Source organism: Prionailurus viverrinus, chromosome A1 (assembly GCF_022837055.1).
Source record: "Prionailurus viverrinus isolate Anna chromosome A1, UM_Priviv_1.0, whole genome shotgun sequence".
Classification (NCBI taxonomy): Eukaryota; Metazoa; Chordata; class Mammalia; order Carnivora; family Felidae; genus Prionailurus; species Prionailurus viverrinus.
Genome location: NC_062561.1, coordinates 191,400,036 through 191,423,746, shown reverse-complemented (window position 1 = coordinate 191,423,746; position 23,711 = coordinate 191,400,036). Strand labels below are relative to the sequence as shown.

At 44.7% G+C, this 23,711-nt stretch overlaps 1 protein-coding gene across 2 annotated transcripts in view; it reads right to left on the bottom strand.

Annotated features, from left to right (window-relative positions):
• The window catches only part of ADAM19 (ADAM metallopeptidase domain 19), an 81,139-nt gene that overhangs the window by 6,910 nt on the left and 50,518 nt on the right, over positions 1 to 23,711 (bottom strand). For both annotated transcript variants that reach the window (XM_047853687.1, XM_047853679.1), the window contains exons 8-21: positions 21,449 to 21,520; positions 17,258 to 17,424; positions 14,783 to 14,867; positions 13,521 to 13,660; positions 11,589 to 11,766; positions 9,043 to 9,132; positions 6,669 to 6,864; positions 5,368 to 5,476; positions 3,848 to 4,052; positions 3,031 to 3,108; positions 2,780 to 2,888; positions 1,578 to 1,722; positions 659 to 743; positions 115 to 339 (exon numbers count right to left, since the gene is read on the bottom strand). In XM_047853687.1, the coding sequence (XP_047709643.1) occupies positions 115 to 339; positions 659 to 743; positions 1,578 to 1,722; positions 2,780 to 2,888; positions 3,031 to 3,108; positions 3,848 to 4,052; positions 5,368 to 5,476; positions 6,669 to 6,864; positions 9,043 to 9,132; positions 11,589 to 11,766; positions 13,521 to 13,660; positions 14,783 to 14,867; positions 17,258 to 17,424; positions 21,449 to 21,520 (1,884 nt within the window). The remainder of the gene's footprint in view (positions 1 to 114; positions 340 to 658; positions 744 to 1,577; positions 1,723 to 2,779; positions 2,889 to 3,030; positions 3,109 to 3,847; positions 4,053 to 5,367; positions 5,477 to 6,668; positions 6,865 to 9,042; positions 9,133 to 11,588; positions 11,767 to 13,520; positions 13,661 to 14,782; positions 14,868 to 17,257; positions 17,425 to 21,448; positions 21,521 to 23,711) is intronic.

The following is a 23,711-nucleotide window of genomic DNA, read 5'->3' as shown; positions in this document are numbered from 1 at the left end:
CACCAGGATGCAGGGGAAGTGGCCACTCACGACGCAGTGAGCTCCATCTTCACAGCCTCTGTCATTCCTTGCTGCCAGTGGCCTTGAAAACAGCATTGCTGAGAATCTGCTTACCTGGGAGAGGATGCAATTTGGTGCCGGGGGAACTGGCCGGCTGGGAGGAGGCCTCCTGGATGACTCTTTCCTCTCTACTTGGGACCCGGCCCCTGGGGAGCTCCTAGCAGCCCTGCTGAGGTGCATTGGCAATGGTGCAGGTGGGGATCCACCATGAAGATAGTCTGGAGGGGGCCGAGGAGGAGGTTGGGAGGGCTTCCGTGGGGTTTCAGGGGTGTTGGTCACCTATATGCATAAGACAAGGAATGTCTGAGAAACAGGAGCCCTCAAGATACTGAAAAAACTCAAGGAAGGGTGTCCTGTGTGTCTCACTGAGAAGACCAGAGACCAAAGGAAGGACACGCTGACCTGCCAAATCTCCAGGTTCCCAGAGGTCAGGTACAATCTTTAAAGTCATTAGGGGATGTCGGAACCAACTGAATCTCTCTCAAGCCAAGTCTGGCTTTTTTACCAATCCCACGGGCCCACAGAGCCTTAGGAAAATCCAGCAGGGTACTGAGGGATAAAGGAAAAGCGGCAAAATTCAATGGTACAGAGCCCTTACCTTTCGCTTGCCCTGGGGAGTCTGCAACTTAAACGTTGGGTTAGCATGGCCAGTTCCACTGTTCTGAGACACCCTGAAGGGACAACTGGTAACAAGGAATGGGGGAGAAGGAAAAGGGGAAATGTTCATCAAGGGTCACTGCCTGAGTTCCCTCTGGCTCAGAATGGTCCAGCAAGCAGCTAAATCTCCCCAAGTCTTCTCTGGAGAAGTGAAGACTCCCTACATATGGAGACACTGTGTGGCCAGTGGAGAACTCTCACGTAAAGAGTTGCCCCTTACAAAACAGAGTTTTCCTCATCGCCTTCTCTTTACCCTTTTAAGAACTTGCTCCCTCAAGGAGACACAAGGATGTCACCAGCCATCAACCAATTCCCTTCAGGCATAGATCCAGAAAGACTTGGGATTTTAAATCCTTCCATGAAAAGTATAATTTAATAGGGGACTCAAAAAGTACACATCCCCAGGATCCAAAGGAATGAATCACTGGGAGGAAAAGAAAGCCTTTGTCTTAAGTCGATATCCAGCCACCCCCTGCATCCTCCCGCCCCCCCGCCCCCCTGACTGACTTAGGTTAGTCCACCTGTATTGCCTCAGTTTCCTGCTCTTTAAAATGGAAATCAAATCAATTACAAAAAAGATGGCAAACAGATTTCATTTTACATTTCAACTTGAATGGTTAGGGGCAGTCTGATGAAAAGGATTCTGAAGTGACAACCAGTAGAGAATACTTACAGTAAGATCAATTAGTAATGTTTGCCACATTGGTGAAGCAAGGCAGAAGGGAAGATGGCGGCATGTACTGTTCATTTGCCTTCCCTGATTTAGACCCACTATCACCAGTTGTTTTTACCTGGTTCTGCTTACAGAAAGCTTTATGGGCCATCAATGGACCCAAGTCCTTCATGGCACCCCATCATACCTGAACTGTTGCCTCAACTTGGAAGGGAGGGCTAGAGGCTTGAGCTGGCCCAGTTTGTTGTTCTGTTTACAGTAGTGGTACATCAGCATAAGGAATGCCAGCACAAATATGGCCGTGAACACTCCAGCTATCACAGGACCAGCACCTTCCAGAAAGAGAACCCGAATTAGAAATTTAGAAGCTATTTGGGCTGCAGCAGTGGAATTCAAACACTGTATTCCTGATTCTTCTTCAGATATTTTATTTGCACTTAATTTGTATTATTTATTTTAACTTAAGAAGTATAATAAACACACACACATTATGTACCCCTAGGAAACCGCTAATATTAGCTTAAACAGCCAGGTCAATTTGCTTTGTGCAGACCTCATAGTGAAGCTTCTTCAGACACTTCTGTTTAATTTAAAAGTTCCTTTTGAGGCAAGGAGTTCAAGTTCTATTATTATTTACCACTAGCTTTTAGCCTGAATCATGGTTTTTCTGGACACAAAGCAACCAACCTCAAATGCTGAGAGGCTGAGACCAACCTAGGACTAAAAGTCTCATGGATAATCCACAATTTCATATTTGGTTTCATCAAAGCTGCCTCAATTGTCACAAATTACAAATTTAAATGTACAATGTACATTTAAATGTACAATTTAAATGTACAGACACACTACTTTTGTCTGTTTTATAAACTAGAGTTTCTTCTGTAAGAGATTTTGTTCACACAAAAGTACTTTGGTATTAAAAAAAAAAAAAAAAACTTGGAAACCAAAGGGCTAGAATCTCTGTGGTTTACACTAAAAACTGTAGTACATTTTTTCTGGTTGTCTGTTTCTCCATTTGAAGCTTGTTCATCCAGGGAATCTGAACCATTATAATGTGCCCCAGGTTCATGATTGTTTTTATGTGGCTGAGAAGGACAGGTTATCACTCCACTATCCAAAACTAGATGAGATCATTCAATAACCTCTGATCTGTCTCAATCTTTCAACCAAGCAGTGTTGCCCTCCTCAGTAGAAATGAGAGAGAAAGAGCAACTGACATGAGCCCCACAGCAGGCTGCCAGCCTCAGCCACTCTCCCACTTGGCCTTTCTTTTGTGTTCCTTCGTCTGCAAAATCAGGATAATGGAGCTGACTCATTCTTTCTCTACAACAGGCCACCCACCCAACCTCACAAAAATGGCCAGAGGCTCTGAGCAGGCCAGGCACTCACTCTCAGGGGGCATGGGCCCACTGTCGATGCTGCCCCCCTGGCCGGGGGTGTTGCAGAAAGGTGGGGCCCAGCCTCGGAAGCAGTGGCAGTTCTGGTTGTTGTTGCAAACCTGAAGCGAGGGAAGGGCACAGGTGTCAGCACCCTGGAGAGGTCCGGCCTCCCCTAGGGCCTGCCTCCGCCGCCCCCCCCCCCGCCCCGCCCCAGTGGACATCAGTGCAGGGGAACCCCGGAATCCCCCGGGGCACACGCACCCCATGGCCATTGCACTTCTTCCCACAGCCTTCCGTTTCAAAGAAGGAGGTGTTCCTGCACTGCCCCTCGAAGCAAATCTGTATTGAGGAGGAAACCAAACTGTCAGTGCCACAGAAGGGACACTGGTTAGCAATCAGGAGATGGGGGTTTTACACTTAGGACACATGGGACTCGAAAATACAACTCACTTCAGGTTATTTATTACACTGAAAAATTGAAAATGACCTAAAAACCAAGGACAGGATGATAGTTAACTAAATTCTGCTATTAATTTTGTGATGAGGGAGAAAATAATAAACATTATATTATTAAGACATTATATTTAATATAACAAATAGATGTTATTACATTCTATATTAATATGTTGGTTATATGTTAATTAAGTGTATATTAATATGCATTAATTTTAATATTGTTCTTAAAAATAATGATGGTGACAGCAGTCTACTCTGTGCTATACCAAATAAATGCTTCACGTGTTTTTTTCTAATTTCCTTCTCAGTTAACTGAGATAGGTGCCTTTATCTTCCCAAGGCTCCTGGACTAGAGTCTAGTCCATTTCTTAAGTCATATAATAATTCATGATGAGGACAAAAGTGATAACAGCTAGCCCTTCTAAGTGGTTTACAGGGATTATCTCATTTAATCCTTACAACAGTTCTCTGGGGTGGGTCATGCTATTACTGACATGTCTTATAATGGAAGCCATGGAGACACAGAGAGGCTGGGAAGCTGGGATTTGAGCCCAGGCACCTTTCCTCCAGAGCTCACATCTCTCAGTCACTCCCCTCTCCCTTGAGTGAGACAGGTACTCACATGGTTGTAGCCACACTTGGTCCCGGTCATCACCAGGCCCGGGTCCAGCATGTCCCCCTCCTCCTCAGGACCACGGTAGACATGGGTGCCCCGGCATCGGATCTGCCTCCCGTTCAAGATGATGGTGGTGTCAATGGGCACTGCATTGGACTCCAGGGGCCGGGCCTCAGAGCTCTGACACTGGATCTTCCCACACTTGGCATCTCTGAGCCCAAGAGAGAGGGGGAGGGAAGGAGGTAGAATCAGAGGAGGGGAAGAACTGGGGGACAGAAGAGCTTCAATCTTTCATTGCTCAGGAGAGCAGGCGTGGATAGGGGAGGGGCCGAGGAGCAACGAGTGTGCCCTAGGGACCCAGCAGGAGAGATCTCATGTGAACTTAGACTAAGGATAGAAAATTAGATCCTTGTCCCCAAGCAGATCTGTGCCAGAGAGCTGGCCTTGGGAAGTCCTCTTTACTGCAAGGACAACAGCCTTACCTGAGCAACCTGCCCCTTATGCTCCACCCACCCCCCTGCACCCAGGAGCTACAGCCAGAAGCCTGGTGTCATCCCCACTCCCCATTCTCCCTCACTCCTGCATTCAAGTAATTCCCAAGCCCTGTCAATCCTCCCTCATATATATTTACCCCAAATCACACCTCCATCCTTTTGTCACCTGGACAGCAAGAAACTGATCTCCCTGCTTTCAGCCTTGCCTCCACTGGTGTCTAATTTCCAAACTCCTCTCAAGCTAAAGTCCAAATTCCCCTAGTCATGCATTCAAGGCTTTTCATGATCTGGTCCCCATGCTCAACTGTCCAGGTTTGTTTCTCAGTAGCTCCCTCTCCACTGTACCCCAACACTGTACTTGAACTATAACAAAGTTATCAGCTGCTTTTCCCACCAGTTTTCCTCTACTCATCTATCTACTCTCCCTCGTACCAGCACAAATCCTTATCTTGTTCAACTGGATAATTTCTCCAGATCTCAGCTTAAGCACAGTTTCCCTTGGGACACCACCTTGACCTACTAAGACCAGATTGGGTGGCTCTCTCCACATTTCCATTATCATACAGTATCATTTATTAAAAGTTCCATGTACTCAGCATAGTATCTGGCACACAGCAAACCTTCAACAGATGGATGGATGGATGGATGGATGGATAGAGGATTGGGTGGATAGTTGGTTGAAGGAAGGAAGGAAGGAAGGAAGGAAGGAAGGAAGGAAATGAATGACAGGGTATTCAGATGAGGGTATAATTAGCATTCCACGGAAATGACCCAAGAGAGCTGATTCCCTGCTCAACTGTAAGAAGGACCCAAAAGGAAGTCTGACCAGCTTTCTAGGAAGCACTGCCATTGATACCCTCCCTTTGACTTCCTTAGGCTGAATGGTATATCATCCAAGAACAGGCCTGGAACAGCTGTCTGACTCTGACAATTTACTTAAAGACCCAAGTGGCTGAGGTGGACAGGAGTGAGGACAGAACAGAAACTGCTCTGTCACTCCTCATCTTATGGGGTCAGCCCTATGGTCATCACCTCATGTTGCACTTCTTGTGTTCCCCATTCATGTCCTTCCCGCAGTTTCCAAAGGTGTCCCCTGCCACATTCACCTTCTCAAAGCAGAGATCGGGAGCGGGCCGGGCTCCTGGGTGGGCAAGAAACATTTATCAGCACACTAGCCAACTTTAGGAGAAGTCAGAAGCCCCTTAAAGTACAAAGCTAGCCCTTGGTAAAATCATGAAGTTAAGAACATTTTTTGGGTGGGGAGGGAATGTTGAGCTTTTTCTTCCTGTATCCCCATCAGATTATTCCACCCCCAACTTCTCATCAACACCTACTCATAGAAAAGGATGTTATATCAATTCTTTATACCTTACTGAGATTGTATACCTGTGGGCGGTTTGTGTGCTAAACCTACTGTCTAATTAAAAAGCCCTGTTCCATTTTAGATTTTAAAATAGGTAATATACGCACAAAATTATAAAGAAATAAAGCATGTCTTGATATTTCTAACTAGCCATTCCAGCTCCTACTTCCCCACAACCTGGAGAAGCCATCACAATTAACAATGTATCTTCTATCTTGTATCTATCTTGTGTATCTTCCAGAGATGTCTATCTAATTAAAAATGGCAGCAATGTTTTTTTCACCTAATCTATTGTACAAAATGGGTTTATTCAGTACATACAGAGTTGCCTCTTTCTTTCATTCAGCTGCACAGGGTTCCACTACAGGGATGTACCAGACTTAATTGGTCCCTACCAGAGGATATATAGGTTGCTATTGCTATTACTAACAATGTTGCAGTGAATATCCTTATAAACCTATCTTCACATACATGTGCAAATAGAAGTGTAGGGTATACTCTTAAGTAGCAGAATAGATTGGTCCAGTTGTATGGTACCTATAATTATTATTAAATTAATTTGATTAATTAAATAATTATGTTAATTTTTCAGTCTTTGTCAATCTGATATATGAAAAATCTCATTTCATAGTAGTTATAATCTGCTTAATATGAGTGAGGTTAAATATCTTTTCATAGCTAAGGGTCATTTGCATTTCCTTTTCTGTCTCCACGATCTGCGCATTCTTCTGTTGGGTTATTCTTACGCATTTACCCACTATGAGAATTTAAAGCATCAAGGAACTAGGAAGAACACTGTCCACTGTCTCTCTCTGAAAGCCTACCCTGAGTCAAGGGGAAATAAAAACGGAGTATCTAGAGATGCGATTTTGAAACCAAGGATCTAAGCTATGCTAAGGACATGAAGGGGGAGGCTGGCTTGGAAGTGGTGAGGCAGGAGGAGGGACATTCTCTGTAGGACAGTCCTTACCAGGCCCCCACAACTGCTGGCACTGCTCCTGGTAGGTGAGGCACATGCCATTGTAGCAGTAGGCCTGGCCGCCCTCGCAGGGAGTGCCGTCCATCTGGTAGAAGTTGGTGGGGCATTGGGGAGACTTGCCCGTGCAGAATTCTGGGAGATCACACTGCCGTGCCTGTTCACGGCACAGGGTCCCAGGGGCCAGCAGCTGGATCGAGGAAAGAGAGGGGAAAAACAGTCAATTTCCCACAGGACCTCAACCCTATAGCAAAGGATTCGTGAGCATCACTTTTGTGGAACACAATTCCCCATTTCCATTATTCCAGAGACCGTTATTTTGCATGACCTCGTTAGCTCAAATCATCATCATCAAACTTACAATATGAATAACGACTCAGAGTTTTCATGGTGTTTTCACAAATGCTAGCTCATTTTCTCTTCTAAGTTTTAAGAAGTAGATAAGAAAAAAAAAAAAAGAAGTAGATAAGAATCATATATATGTGACAACTTACAGTTTACTAAGTAAACTGCTTTACTAATAACAGCTACTTTTATGGAGCTCCCATGTAAGTGCCCAGTACAAATATTCCCTCATTTACTTTTCATGAGAGTCCTAGGTAATATGATATAATTATCCCTATTTTACAGATGATGAAACCTGAGGCAGACGAGGTTAAGCAATGTATCAAAAGTCTCATGGGTAGTAAGTGGCTGAAGAGCCAGACCCACTAATATATACACACAAATGTGTGTCCACACACGCACATACACGCACTAAGCTAGTATTCACAACATCTCTGAATTTACAAAGCACTTTAGCAATAATATATCCCCATTATGGAGCCAAGCACTGGGCTAAGTTATACATACTTATCCTATGTGATCCTCACAATATCCATGAGGCAGAAGCTGCTATTTGCCTCTTTCTGAAGATAAAATAACCCGATCAATAGCACACCTTGGACAAATGGTAAAGACTAAGTTTCCAGCTTCCCTTTGAATTTTTCAGCTTCCCTTCCACTGGGTGGTCAGATAATGTGCCTAGACTCAGATGGTTAGTAGGCTGCCACCAAATTGCATTACCAGAGCTTGGACTGAAGGTCTCAGACTCTAAGCCTCATCTTTCTGCACACGTTTCTCTCCAGAGAATCCTTTCTGAGACTCAAACTGAATGGGCACTGTCCATACATACTTATTCTTCAGGCCAACGTCCAAGACTCAAAAGGCCCCGCCCAGCACAACCTCCATGGGGAGACACCAGGTCTACTCTAGAGTCAAACCTAATGGTGAGTTTCCCCAGGCCTGCAAAGAAGGGTTCATCTGAGAATAGTGCCCTCCCTACTTCCAGGCGACCCCATGCAGGGGAGAGAGAAGGCAGAGAATGGGCCCAGCTGAGCAGCTTGGCAAAAGCATGGAGCCTCAGCTGCAAGGGTGGGCACTGGCCGTGTGTGGAGGAGGAAGATGCAGGACAAATCTCTACCACCAAGGAGCAGAATGGAGATGGAGAGGACCCACATGGAGCCAGCCTGCCTAGATTCAAACCCCAGCTCCTTAATCAGCAGTGGGACCTGGAGCAGCTACTTAACCTCTCTGGGCTAGGACAGAGTAAATGGGGATAATAACTTTCTCATGGGATTGTTAGAATGAATGCATTCAAATAGAACACTTGAACAGCATCTAGCACATAATGAGCACTTAGCAAGTGGTAAGTGGAAACATTAAGTCCACAATTCCTAGCCAAAACTTTGGGGCCAGATGGGCTCAGACTCCTCAGATTTCAGAAAGCAGACATAACACATATGTACATACACATGTATGTATATGTATATACATTCTTTCATTACATATGTATATTATATAACCCCCAGCAGGGCCTGGGGTTATACTTTATAACCAAACACATTAATATTTCTGCGACATTATAAATATTCACTTTAAGTGTGTCTTTTTTCTTAAGTTTATTTATTTTGAGAGAGAGAGGCAGAGAGAGAGAGGGAGATAGACAATCCCAAGCAGGCTCCACACTGCCAGTGCAGAGCTGGAGCCAGGGCTCGATCTCACCAACTGAGAGATCATGACCTGAGCTGAAATCAAGGGTCAGACACTTAACCAACCGAATCACCCAGGCACCCCTGGACACTTATTTTTTGAAGAAAAATCTCCCATCTTCCAGGTGGTACAGCCCTCTGAGCTGATTTGAACCCAGTGAGGCATGGCACAGGAAATGGTAAACTTGGACCAAGGGGCATCCCAGCTCCATGTTTCTGAAACTTTGATGCCATCATTTCCCCACCATGGAGGCTGAATTCCGGCCACCAGCTCCCAGCAGAGCACTGGGCTGTCCGGTCAGAACCCCGGGCAGGGGGCAGTGGGGAGGGCCTCCTACCTTACACTGGTGACAGCAGGCACCGTGGGCACACTCCGCGCCTTCTCTCAGGGTACAATTAGAGGCATTGCAGCAAGGGTTGTTACATTCCTAAGGAGGCAAGGGGGAGTGGCCGTGAGCCTCGGGGGCAGCAGGGCAGGGAGACAGGGGTCAGGGTGCGGTGAGGCCTCTCACCCACCTCCCACATTTCCTCACCCCTCCCCCATATGCCCCTGGGGCCCAAGCTCCCCAGAAAGTCTTTACCAATAATTTCACTTTATAAGTTTATCATGAAGGCAACGTATACTGATCACAGAAAATACGCAAATGCATAATCATCAATAACATCACAACTCAGACACAACTACATTTTGAGTGTGAATATTTACCCAGGCCTTTTCCCTTTCACATATATAGATATGTACTTATTTTGCAAAATCCTAGTATCCATACTGCTTTTTAACGTAATACAATACGTACATTTCTTCCTGAAATCCTATAATCTTCAAAAACATGATTTGTAGCATAAACTTATACTACATAGGAATACTGAGATTTTTCTCATCCCCAAGAGAACAGTCAGAGACCCTGTCTTCTAGTGCTGCCCTCTGGGTCCCCACACATTCCCAGGGGCTTTAATCTCATTTTAAAAATGGCCATCAAAAGCAAGGGTGTGCGGGAACAACTTCTGAACACAGTTTATGTCAGTCCTGGGGCCTGCTTCCTCAGACTTCTCTCACTATCTGCAGCTCTTCCTCAACCCGCACTGGCCCAGACCTTTCTGGGAAAGAAGGTCTCCAGGGGCTCCATGTTCTCTTCTCTTCCTTCTTGCCTTATGGTTCCTGATTTGCTGATGTATAACATGAGACTTAAAAAGATGATGAGACACCCCAATGACTCTAAGTGTCCTTATCCCACTCCTACTATGTTCACAGACCTATTCTAAACCATTTCTTGACAATGTGCCAGGCTCCATATGCACAGGTCCATCACAGCCTTGTGAGGCAGGATTGCTCCTAATTCATAGACGGGGAAATGCAGCTCAGACAGGTCCTATGGCTGGTCAGGGCACACACCCGGCAAGTGCTGAAGCTGAATTCAAGCCATGTCTGCCTGGGGCTTGTCCCATGCTTATGAACCATATCATAACCATAATGGTCCAGGTGTAGCATGTCAGAGACATGCATCCCATGCCTGACTATGATGCTCATCTGCTTGTTTCCCTTGGAGAAGGAATTAAGGACACTTTCCTTCCATTAATCTCCTACCATCCTGGGCCCCAGGCAGACTGTGCTTCTCCCGCTTCAGGGCATGCTTCCTCCTCTAGCTGAAATGTGCCTTCTCTCCTTGTGCTCCTTAGTAACTCCTAACTGGGCCTTCAGATATGGAGTCAGAAGTCACACTCCTACCTGAGTAGGGCAGCTCCTCTCATACTGCAAGTGCTCACAGCACAATGGCATTGGCCCTCCTAAGCCTCTAGCACGGATTGTACTCATACACTTTCACAATTATTTGGTCAGTGTGTGTTTCCTCCAATAGACGATGTGTTCCAAAAGGACAGGAACCACATCCATTTTTGCTATCCATCCTATCCCTAGCACCCAACATAGTATCCCACACTCAGTAAATATTTGCTGAATAAGCAGCTGCTCTGAACATAAGCCAAGTGGCTGAGCACACTCCATGATGATGGAGAGGGGCAACTCCCTCCTTTCTGATGGGTCTGGACTGATCTCTTTGAACTATGGTGGTGAGAGTGGCAGAGCCTTTAACTAATTCTTGATTTATTATGAAAGCTACGTGCTGACGTTAAGAACAAAAATCAAACCAGGCTATAAAATCAAATAGTCTTACACACACCCTCAGTCTCCCCTCCACACTTTACTGTTTTGCATATGTTAACGTACATATTTCATCCTTCAGAAAATAGACATGAAACTATCCAGTTCTGCTTTTTGCAGAACAACACACATCTGCCAAAAATGATAGAGCTATGCTGCATGCCCCCGACTCATCTGGAAGATCAGAAGGAAGGAAAGAGCCCATACACAAACAGTTCTGTTCCTTCTTCCTCCTAGCAGCCCTTTCCAGACCTAACGGTACTTCCTACATCTCCTTTCAATTACCTCTTTTTCAGGATACGCAGTACATAATGAGCATTTAGCAAGTGCAAGGTTGTTATTTTAAGCAACCTCAAGGCCCAGGTTCAAGTTCATATATCCAGCTATGTGGTCTCCAGAAGAAATTCAGTGCAGCTGGAGGACCAAGGGTGCCATCTGTAACTCTACTGAGGAGATTATGGGTTTTGGTTAGACCACACTCTCACAGGAAGAACTCCACCCTGACTTGGACACCAACAGTGCCAACCTCAAACTGAGAGAGTCTACATAAATGGTCCCTATTGAAAGCTTACTCTCCACATCTTATTTGTGATGGGGTCTTTGATAGCCATGTGTATGTGGGAGATGCCTATGACTAAGAAGTGTTCAGTTGCATTCTCTTTGGCTTTAAGATTTAAAACCAATGCACATTCTTCCCTTCCCACTAGCACTACAAAGACACCTTACCTCTTCCTCCCCACAGTCACATTCTTCCCCATCTTCCAGGTACCCATTCCCACACCTCCGGCCTCCATACAGCGTCCTGGTGTCTGGCATATTGGAGAGACACATCCCACCACCTGACTGTAGATACCTGTCCAGCTCCTTCCTGTTGCATCTATTGAACACTCTTGGAAAGGGGTGCCTGGCAGAGAATAAGGGTGGAGTTAGTTGGGAATCTGGGCATCAAGCAGCCAGAACAGTGTTAATCCTGCTGCCCATAAGGCTGATTCCACCTAGACTCAGACCCCTATAGTCCCCTACATGCATTCTGTTCCCTCAGAACATCACTGATACATTATCTTACAATTTTTTCTAAGCATTAAGAAATATTAACCACCCCATAATGTTCTTTTCTTTCCCCCTCACTGTGCATGGAGGAGGTATTTGAGAATCAGAAGCAGCGATTTCTGCCCTTTGTAGGAAGGGGTTGAAATAAATAAAGGGTTATGAATATGTTACAATAGGTCTGAGCCTTAGAGCTGAATAAAATACTAGCCAACTCAAATTTTTCCTAAAGCTGATATTAAACGGAGATTTTCTTGGGATGGAAGACCAAACCAAAAAAGGCCAAGATCATGGGTTAGATTTCTTCATTAGGTCAGTGATCTGATGACCTCTATTCTAAGGATGCAGGGCAACACTCCAAACTCAACCAGCCAGTTCACAAATGGATAGTTTTTATCACAAGATCATGAAAGGTTCTGAGTCCTGCTATTGGAAAAAAAGAATCAGAAGTCATATATTCTCTAGTGGCAGGTCAGTACCGCAATGTGAGTCTAAAGGAAGAGTTATCTAATTCTCCAAACCAATTAAAAGTTAAACAGTGGAGGGTCCCCTTCAGTTGTCAGCTGTGTCACAAGGAATTTGTTGCCAACAGTTTTTAAACTACTTTAGTAGTTTTTAAACTACTTTAGTAGTATATCTGCATATAGTTTAAAAATGAATTAGAGTCATAATTAATATAACTCTCAACCATATGACTACAAATATGCTTTTTAGATTGAGAAAGGGATAAACTTAACCATGAGCTCTTAGGGATTTGAGCATGACCCATGGAGTTGTATCCTGCATGTCACCATCATCCTTTGTATGTCACAGCTAAGAAGTGACGGACAAACACTGGCAGTGAAACTCCAAGAAAACTGCATTTCCTCTTGGAGACACTGGAACACCGTTCTCTAAGAAGCACAAGCAGGCTCTAATGGTTTGGGGTACAGGGAACACAAACTCCCATCATGATGCCTTCCAAAGAGTGACTCAGGTCTTAGAAGAACCCAGTGCTTTCCACTGTATGAGCCCAGATACTAAATATTAAGAGTTGTGACTAAGAGTTGTGGCTGCTACCAGAATTCTCTCTCAAAGGCTTGGGTTAAAAAAATCCTTCACTGTAAAATACGGGGAGACAGAGCTGGCTTGTTCTTCTTCCTCACGGTACATGCAGTCTGTAAATTCCCTGAGGAGTCATTATGTCGGCATGGATGCTCCCCTTCCTTTCTCTTGTTGTGGAGGCTACCTCAGAACTTTCAGTCACCACTGCCCAAATTCCCTTGGGACAGAGGGACTTAAGTTTTGGGGCTGTTCAAAATGGGTCCTCTTCAAAAATTCATGAAGTGAAAAAGACACATGTGGTCAAGCCAATTTTACAGCTAAAGACCCTAAGACAGAAATGAAGTCTGTCTAGGGTTTCACCAGCACCAAATCGCCTGCTACAGACCTAGTGCTCCTTGCACACATTTACTTTCCTGGTTCTCTTCCAAGTTCTTTGTTGTCAACCGCACTTCTCTCCAAGGCCCCCACAAGAGGTATAACAGAGGCTCTTAGGGCCAACTGGGAGGAACACTTGGGTTGTACCATCCTCACACGCTCTTGCTCTCCTCACCTTGCTGCTTGACTCACCCAGTGGCAGCTGCCATGATGCACCCGCCATCAGCTGCGCTGGCCGAGCAGCAATCCGCAGAATCATGGCTCATGCCGAAGTTGTGGCCCATCTCGTGGGCCATGGTGGCAGCCACGCCAATGGCATTCTCAGAGTGGTCCTGCCCAAGGGGAGAGTTCAGGTCAAGAAGACAGCTCTCCTTACTCCCTATTCCTGTCTTTTCTTAGCCGGGCCTCAAAGCTCTCCACTGATGCCATGATCAGCACATACAAGCTTGGTTATGAAAGCCTGTGCTTTTAACTGTCATGCTACATCTGTGTATAAATACGGGATGGATAAAGGGGTGGACAAACAGATGGGTGGACAAACTCCCCACAGGTTAGAAATGAATATTCAAAACAGTCCCACAAAGCCAGAGGGAATTTCAAAAGAAGGCAGTAATTTCCTAACCAGGACTTTGAGACAAGCTCTTGTTTCATAATGATATGCATAAAAACACAAGACCTAGGATAAATAATATTTATCTCTATTATCTTACTATTCTCCAGCCCCTGGTTTGGAACACATGAGGGATCTAGTGACATCACTAGATGTAACATAATCACTTACAGGGTTTTCTTGAGTTTGAAAATTGGGGATAAAGTATAATAAATGAAAATTCAGGGGCACAAGCATGGCTCAGTTGGTTAAACATCTGATTTCACCTGAGGTTATGATCTCAGGGTTGTGAGATCAAGCCTCATGCAGGCTCTGCTGACAGTGTGGAACCTGCTTGGGGTTCTCTCTCTCCCTCTGTTCCCTTCCACCACTCACACCCCACTCTCACTCTAATAAAAAATTGACTAAAAAAAATAAGTAAATGAAAATTCATCCTTGGGTACCTCCATCTCTTAGAACTTAATGACTTCATTTTAAACAATTGCCTTACTAGGGGCACCTAGGTGGCTCAGTCAGTTAAGCATCTGACTTTGGCTCAGGTCATGATCTCACAGTTCATGAGTTTGAGTCCTGTGTCAGGCTCTATGCTGACAGCTCGGAGCCTGGAGCCTGCTTCGGATTCTATGTGTCTCTCTCTCTCCCCCTCCCCTGCTCATAGTTTGTCTCTCTCTTTCTCTCAAAAATAAATAAAACATTTTAAAAAAATTTTAAGTAACTGCCCTACTTGATCAACTGTTTTTCCTGAAATAATAAATATAAATTTTTTTTTTCACAAGATGACCTCCTATCCTATGAGGCAGTTTTCTGCCTTCTGCAGCATCAATATATTGGCTGATCAACTCACCATGTTGACTCCTCCAGACTGGTACACGGAGCACATGGCCATGAGGGGGGCCAGCCCAATGGTGGTGCCATGGAAGGACATACCCCTGGACGAGGGAACAAGAGAAGGCCATTCAGATGGGAGTTGAGAGGGCTGTTCCACTGTGCCCAGGAGCAGGTGGCCATCACGATTGTTCCTTGGCCCTGCTGACATCTCCAAATCACTCCCAAGGAGAGAGATCCTGGTATTCTAAGCCAACTGGACAACTTCCAGGTCACCACACCTCTCGCTTCCTCTCACCTATTCTCTTACTGCTCCAGAGAAGTGGAAAGAGCAAAAGGTCCCCTTTTCCCACAAATATGCCCAGAGCCCCATTCCCTGGAAGGAAATGGGCAGGTCTTGTAAAGCTGCATCCCATTCCTGCTGCAGAGGAAAAGGTCAGAGGGAGGGGTTGAGAGAAGAGTGGCACAGGTTCTGATGCTGAAGTGACTCATGACCACTTCCGCCAGCTGCCAGGGTCCTGTGCCATATCCCCGGCTCTGTGGTATGCATATGGGGGTAGGGTGGGGGGATTGGGCAGCAGCTGTGGGGGCTGATGCTTCATTTCCACATCACTTCGAGCCAAGGAAACAGATGTGTCCCATCAGGAGCCTCACAAAGTGCAGCTGGATGCAAAGATGAACTGTTTCTGCCTTTGTTTTGCAATTTGTGATCCTAATCTTCCAACAGCCAGCTACATTCCCCCAGTTCAATACACCCCTCTCTCGGCTGTATCCATCCAGGGCAGGGGAGAAGGGATGAATAAAACACTGGTATTCTCATGCATGCTATAAATATGTAATTTATTTAAAGGTGTACAGAGAAATTCATTATGTGGTACTTTCATATTGTCATGTTTGTCTTCTCATCTAGACCATGATATCTTTGAGAGCCAAGATGGCCTTATTTATTTTGGGGTCACCAGAACTTAGCATAGAATCTGACACATAGGGTGTACTTAATAAAAGTCTGCTGTATTGAAGCCAAATTCTTCTTCAGAGAAACAATCTGCAAAAGAATACATAAAATAGGGGCTCCTGGGTGGCTCAGTTGGTTGAGCATCCCACTCTTGGTCTTGGCTCAGGTCATGATCCCATGGTTTGTGGGATCGAGCCCCAACTTGGGCTTTGAGCGGACAGCATGAAGCCTGCTTGGGATTCTCTCTCTCCCTCTCTCTACCCCTCCCACCACTCTCTCTCTCAAAATAAATACACATTAAGCAAAATTAAAGAGGGGTGCCTCGGTGGCTCAGTCAGTTGAGCATCCCATTTCAGCTCAGGTCATGACCTCACTGTTTGTGAGTTCAAGCGCCACATTGGGCTCTCTGCTGTCAGAGCAAAGCCTGCTTTGAATCCTCTGTCTCCCTCTCTCTCTCCTTCTTTCTGTCTCTCTCTTACAATAAATAAATAAAAAAATTAAAAATTAAAAAGATTATAAGAAAAGAATACATAAAATACATGCAAATTGATATGAAGCCCCACAGGTTATTTTATAAACTTAGACATAGCTCTAAGGAAGTCCTACTGGATTCAAGATCTTTCCCAAAGCAGGACATCAGGCTTCCAAAATTCAGGCAAAACCCAAAAACTTCCTAGGTGAATGTATCATTGTGAATAACCAGAGTCCAGATTTTTGGTAGTTATTTCTCCATTTCTTTTAAAGAGTGAACAAATGTTTAAATGATTGTTGATTCAGAGAGATTTTTTAGGGAACAAAAGGAAAATAGTTTTATTATGTATGTGCCTTTTGTTATAATGGTGTCAGAATACCTTTGGATGCCAACACTAAAAATACCGGATAATACTGGGAGACATCAGGTATCACCACGACCCCTGTACAGGGTCTATTCTTTCGGGGATTGAAGATATTCCAACACAACTCCCCCACCCCACCCCAATGTCTCCCTCCCACCAATCGCACAGCTCCTGCACTGTCTGCCACTTGCATGAGTTCAGGCTGTCAGCCCTGGGCCCCTGGGAACAAAGTGTAGGACGACCTAAGGAAGGCTCCCTCCTGCTACTGCTTTGGGAGATTAGTATGCGTACGGAAACAAAGCACCAAGAAGACCACAGTGAGCCCCTTAGAAAGTCTGTTTGAGAGCAGCCAATGAGAGTCAGTCACCTCCCAAATACACACCCAATCGGTTCTGATGTTCAACTGAATATGCGTAAATCTAATTTTTTTCATCTAGATTGTAAACACTTCTTGGGGTTGTTATGCCTCTCAGGGTTTTAATATTTTGCTGGGTGTGCTGGGGGCAGAGCACAGGTCTGAGAAATAAGTAATTACTTGGACCAGAGACGCAAAATGGCCAGTACATCCAGTACTCAGCACTGGGGGGAGGGGGAGGGCAGACAGCATACACACACACACACACACACACACACACACACACACACCGAAGGCAGGGGGGTGCAGCCAGGGCTGAGGCAACCTATATGGAAAAGGGCTACTCACGTGATTAACTGTGCATTGTCGTGGTTCTTCTGGGTGAGCAGCTTGCGCCTCCAACTGAGAAATGACCAGAGAGTAGAGTAGGGGTTCTCCGAAACTTCACACATATTCCCATGAGTCCATACTTCCAAGCCCACAAGGGCAATCCGGATGTTCAAGGATCGGTAAAACTGAAAGCACACACAGAAAAGCCACAGCCTCCTCCGTCAGCACCACCTGAGATTTATAAGCCCCTTCCTAGCCTAAGCACTCAGATACCAGATTCCTTTTCTGCACATTCCTCTAAGGACAGGGAAGCAACAGGTGTGGCTATTCACATTTTTTCAGGAGGGATCGGTGAGATTCTGAGCACAATGTGCAACATTTTGGTGGCAGAGCTGGGGTGACTTAGCTTAGAGACAGGACAGGACACAGACTTGCTTTCAAACATGTACAGGGCTTTCACGCACAGATAGGATCAGCGCTGTTTCACTCAATCCTACAGTGGGGCTCATCCAGTAGGTAAAACACGTAAGACCCCTTTCATTTTAAAATAGGAAAAAAGCTTTTTTTTTTTTTTAACATTTATTTATTTTTGGGACAGAGAGAGACAGAGCATGAACGGGGGAAGGGCAGAGAGAGAGGGAGACACAGAATCGGAAACAGGCTCCAGGCTCCGAGCCATCAGCCCAGAGCCCGACGCGGGGCTCGAACTCACAGACCGCGAGATCGTGACCTGGCTGAAGTCGGACGCTTAACCGACTGCGCCACCCAGGCGCCCCAGGAAAAAAAGCTTTTAAATTAAGTTAGTCATGAGTAAGCTCAGAGCTAAGCTCTGCCATTGTCTGTAAATAAGCACCTATGGTCCAGCTGCCTGGGAGTCATCTCCCCCAATTCCTTACATGGTACTTACCTGTTTTATATGTGTCTAGAAAGTTCTCTCATACCAAATTCCTCTTGTATGCTGAGGTATAATTTAAATACCATCAAATCCACCCATTTGGGGGTATACAGCTCAATATTTTTAGTTTATTTACCAAGAAGTAAAGTGATCACCATAATCCAATTTGAGAGTATTTTCATCATACCAATAAGGCCCCTCATGTCTATTTATAGTAATTTCCCATTTTAACCCTCAGAACCAAACAATCACAAATCTATTTTCTGTCTCTATAGATCTACCTTTTCTAGACATTTCCTAGAAACAGAATTACAGAATATGTGGTCTTTTGTGTCTGCGGCTTCTTTCGCTTAGCATGTTTTTGAGATTCATCCATCTCATGGCCTGTATCAGTTTATCATTCTTTTAAATTGCTAAATAGTATTTCGCTGTATGGATATGCCAAATTGTATATGGATTATTGTGTGATGTCTCCCACTCCTTTTGGAAGTGAATGGGTGGGTGTAAATGATATACAAGTAGAGAGAGAACGCTTATTCTCAAAAGTTTCCTTTCCCATCACTGGAGGTGTTCAGGCTTTGTCAACAATACCACAAACATGTTGCCAGCATTGGTCTGCAAAGGTCCAGATAACCTTCAGAGTTCTGACCAACCCAGAGAGCCTAAGAGTCTATAAATGACACCTGACTCTCAGGATCCTTCAGATTAGAGCTACACCTTACCTTTGTGACACAGTGTCTTTCATCTCACGTACGTAAACAGGAAGAGGGTTTTCTTTAAAGCTAAGCACTACTGGAAGGCGTATGTTCAAGGGATTCTTTGGCCTACCCTAGAGATCACTTGAGGCAGTAACTTTGAAAAAAAAACAACAACGCATGTAAACCCGGATCACATGAACAGAAGATACTATCTTAATCCAAAACCCGCAGGGGCTGCAGCAACTAAAAACAATCCTAACACCAATGTTTATCAAGCACATTCTATGTACCAAGCACAGAAGCTTAGAAAAAGTCAGTAACTTGCCCAAAGTCTCAGAGGGAGGACTGTGGAGCCAGGATTAAGGCCCAGGTTATCAGATCAGGTCTCACAGTCACTCAAGACCCTCACTGGTTAAGTGCTGGCATATTAACACATCCAAAGAATCATCTTGCCCCCGGCTGGAAGTTGTGCTGTAAGATGGGCTCCAGATTCAGTGAAATATCAGTAGATTTCAAAGGAAATTTTGATTTTCCAGTTTTGTGCTAGGTCGATCATTACAGAAAACAAAGGGTTTTGGATTCCAATTTGAACTTGCTTCGTGAGGGAGCTTTTAAGGACTTAAATTTGGCTTTTTCACAGTTAAGGAAAAAACATTTTGGACTGGGTTCATGATTCAGCAAATTAGTGTGATTCATTCCAGTTTTAGTTCAACAACAGTTCAGTTCAAGTAGCTGGGTCAGCAAGCCTCAGAGAAGTGGGTTTGCCTTTCCTCACCCCAGTTGGAGTGACTAAAGTCAGCTGCTGAGGAGAAAACCAAGAGTGCTCGACAGAAGGGACCAGCTAGCAAGGCTAGGGGCTTTGAGTAAGGGCTGGGGCTTGGTGTCCCCTCTTTTCCACTTTTCATCTGCACTTCTGGTTCTACCACCCAGACCAGCTGGTGAGTCCACGAAGGGGAGACCCAGCCAGGCCTCCCACCTGCTGAGTCTCCAGAACAATAGATGTCACGTGAGTGATGGCAGGATCTGCCTCCTTGGTATCCCCACCAGAAAACAAGCTTTTCTTGTTTTCCCAGATGTTGAGTGTTTGGGATGTAGAATCATTTGAATGTTATTGTTGAGTGAATTAAGAGCTAGAAAGAGGACTGAACTGTGTCCCTGGAGTCCTTCCTTCCAGGAAATGCTGACGTTTGACTTTCACCTGTCACTGACCAGTGTTTTCAGAGCCATCTAGGCCAAAACAAAAACACAGACCCCAGACCCTCTCACCTGATGACTTCAGAACACTAGCAAATTTGCTTGAAAATCCATAAAAAAATTTTAAGTTATCTTCTTTATCTATTAGTGGCCAAAAAAATAATAATAATAATTTCCCCTGTAGACTTGGGATCCATGAATCCCTAACAGGCCCAGAATTAAGCTTCAGAAGAGCTATGAGTGCCCTGAAACCATACAATAAATGTTTTTAGATTCTCGAGAGACCTGTGACCCCAAACATATTAAAATCTACTTTTAAAAACTATTTACTACTAGCCTATCAAGAGGTTTATCTTTTCCATTGCAGTTTGCAGTTTCACATAAAGTATTTCCAAGTCCCCGACCAGCCTGCTCTAGGAAAATTCAAGAATTTGGGTATTTCCTAAGGACATGTTTAAAAGGGCCTGATCAAGGAAAGTTAACCATTCACAAAGACTTTCTAAGAGACAAATAATTTTAGAATCATTTTACAGATGGAGACTATACAGATTGCCCAAAACAACCCACTCAACTTTTAAGGCCCTGTACTTTTCCCATGCTGACCTACCTCAATTCTCCCCTAAGTCAGAAAATTTCTGGGCTTTATACCTGGAAGGAACCTCAGAGAACCTTAAAGCAGTCTTTTTTTTTTTTTTTTGAACCTTAAAGCATTCTTTTTTTTTTTTTTCCTTTTTTTTTTTTTTTTTTCAACGTTTTTTTTAATTTATTTTTGGGACAGACAGAGACAGAGCATGAACGGGGGAGGGGCAGAGAGAGAGGGAGACACAGAATCGGAAACAGGCTCCAGGCTCTGAGCCATCAGCCCAGAGCCTGACGCGGGGCTCAAACTCACGGACCGCGAGATCGTGACCTGGCTGAAGTCGGACGCTTAACCGACTGCGCCACCCAGGCGCCCCAAACCTTAAAGCATTCTTAAACTAGGTTACCCAGCAACCATTGCAGGGGTGAGGGGAAGAAGCAAGAGGACATCACTTCAGATCCTCACCCTTGCTTTGGTTTAGAGCAGTCTGTTTTCGTCTGATTTTTATATTAGACATCGTCCTAAGATTTCATTTAAAAGAAGGATTCCACCAGAAAAACAAAAATAATTGCAGGCCATTGGTTTAAGCCATGCCCTCTACTTTGTAAATTAAAAACATAACAAAACAAAACTGCAAACCAAAGAAGGTAAGTTACCTGGCTAAGGTCACATAGTTGAGGGCTTTGTCATGACCACCCTGAGCCTCTATACCATTGCTATTGCCTCTCAGAAACTGGCTGGGTGACCAATCCACGAGGCAGCTCAGGGGCCGTGTGATCTCCTACCCTGCAGCACCTCTAAGGTGCTGGCACCTTTCCCACAAAGTACACACCTGGTCTCACCTTATCAACGTAATTGGCGATCTCCATGAGCTTGTGTTTGGTGGCATCCTGGTCTCGGCGATTCTTCTGAAACTAAATGGAATAAGCAGAGCTAGGTGAGACCTCAGGACCCCTTCCTGTGCCCCATTTCTTGTCTTTCAATTAGCTTTTATTTTCTCCAGTCTTCTATGAGCAGTTATTTTTTTATGACTTCCTCCTCCCTGCCCCTACATACAGTTTCAGCTCAGGGATGGCAGAACCTGGGTCACATTCATCTTGGTATCCCCAACTATCAGTTCAGTGCCAGGCACACAGTAGGCATGTAATAGTTGTGTAGTGAACTGAATTATCTTCCTCCAGCCCTTGAAATCAAATCTGTTCTTCTGTCCTCCAAATTAACAGGTCTCCTGCAAACTCTCACTGGGGCTTAGAAGTGGGACCAATCTGATCCTTGCTTTGGTCATCACCCCAACTTGAAGCCATCATCACAGGGATCTCATGAGGACTCCCTACATGTGATCAATCAACACTGATCAAATAGCTGCTGAATGTCTTTGATGACAAGGCATTGCGTTTGGGACGAGGTAGGACACAGTGTGTGAGATCCTGGTACTGGTCTAGAGGACCTTAAATTAAAACAGAAAGAGAGCCAGAAATAACAACAATGGCAGATTCTGTATTTAAGGAGTACACAATTAAAATGGGCACATAAATACTGCATGAGGCCACATGAACGACACACATGGGTGCTGGCAACCAGGACGATAAGCCCTTGGAAAACAGGCTTCATCTGGCATGCCACTCCAACTGATGGCAGTGCCTTTCTACAAAAATTCTGAGACTGCAGGGGGTTCAGTAGGAGAGAGTGCTGTGCTCGATTATAAATGTCTGCCATGGGTACCAGGAGGGAGACATTTCAGTGTGTAGCCTCACATTTATCATTCCTGCCTGAATGGGATAGATCTCTTTCAGCTGCAATGATGAAGGAAAGCTTCACAATGTAAAGATAAAATTTGCTACAATTGCAACCTAAATTTGCAAATTATGGGCATGTCCTGTACACTGCTATTGTTGTATAAAAACCTATGTGATTTATCTTATATACACACTTATATACGTTACTTCAATTCCAACCCTTCACATCCTTCCTCCACCCCATCCTGCAAAAATATCCAAGCAAAAAACACAAAGAACAGCCAAATAAAACACTCTGGGGTATTTGTTGGCACGGGCGTGTGTCCCAGCCATGATACAAGGGAGAAACCCACCATTTCTTATTCTCCCACTGCTTTTGGACTTTCCTGGGCTTCCTTAGGACTGTTACTCATCAGAACAGTCAATCATCTCACCTCACTGTTGCCTTCTACAGAGATAAATTAATGCAAAGCCCCATGACTTGGACCTATGACTTGTGAATCCTGAAGTTTCTCTTTATGGAGTCTTCCCATTTCTAAATTGGTCTTCCTGCAGAGAAAGTGTTGTAGCATTTACCGAATATTTATTAGAACATCAGATTTCATTGTTTTTCACATATATTAATATTCAAATATATTAATCCTATCTTCAAACAGCTGCCTGATGTTACCACGGTAGTTTAAGTAATGTACCATGTTGTCTAAGAGTCTCAAGCAGGAGTAGCAAACTTTTGCAAATGGCCAGACTGTAAATATTTGAGGCTTTGCAAGACACATTGTGTCATCTCAACTACTCCACTGTGCCACTGCAGTTCAAAAGCAGCCATGGACAATACACACAGCAGGGATCATTTGCTCCAGTAGAACTCTATTTACAAAAATATGTGGTGGGCTGGTTTTGGCAATAGGCTATAATTTGCAGACCCCTGATCTAAAGAAAGAAATATCTCAATACTTTCTAGCGTGACACAGGAAGTAAAACAGGGTCATCACCTGGCCTTTCCCAACTACCCCACATTCTGACCAGAATATGAAAGCACTTTGCATGCCTGTTTTTACAACTATCCTGCATCATCTTGCAACATCCTATCTTGCACTTTCCCCGCCTAGATTTCCCATTTCACTTGAGGACTGAATAAACAGAGAACCACCCCAGGCCCTCCCACCTAAGCCCAGGGAGTGAGCAGCTGCCTGGTCATTTTTACTGCAACAACTCTCTCTCTCTGCGGCTCTGCTCCCTGCACTGAGTTCAGAGCCCAGAGAAGGAGCCTGGCCTGTCTCAGCATCAGGTTGTAAATCACAGATAAGGCAGCCCTGCCCTGCCTTGTCTTCCCAACCTCTCAGATTAATTAATTGTCAGGGATACATTT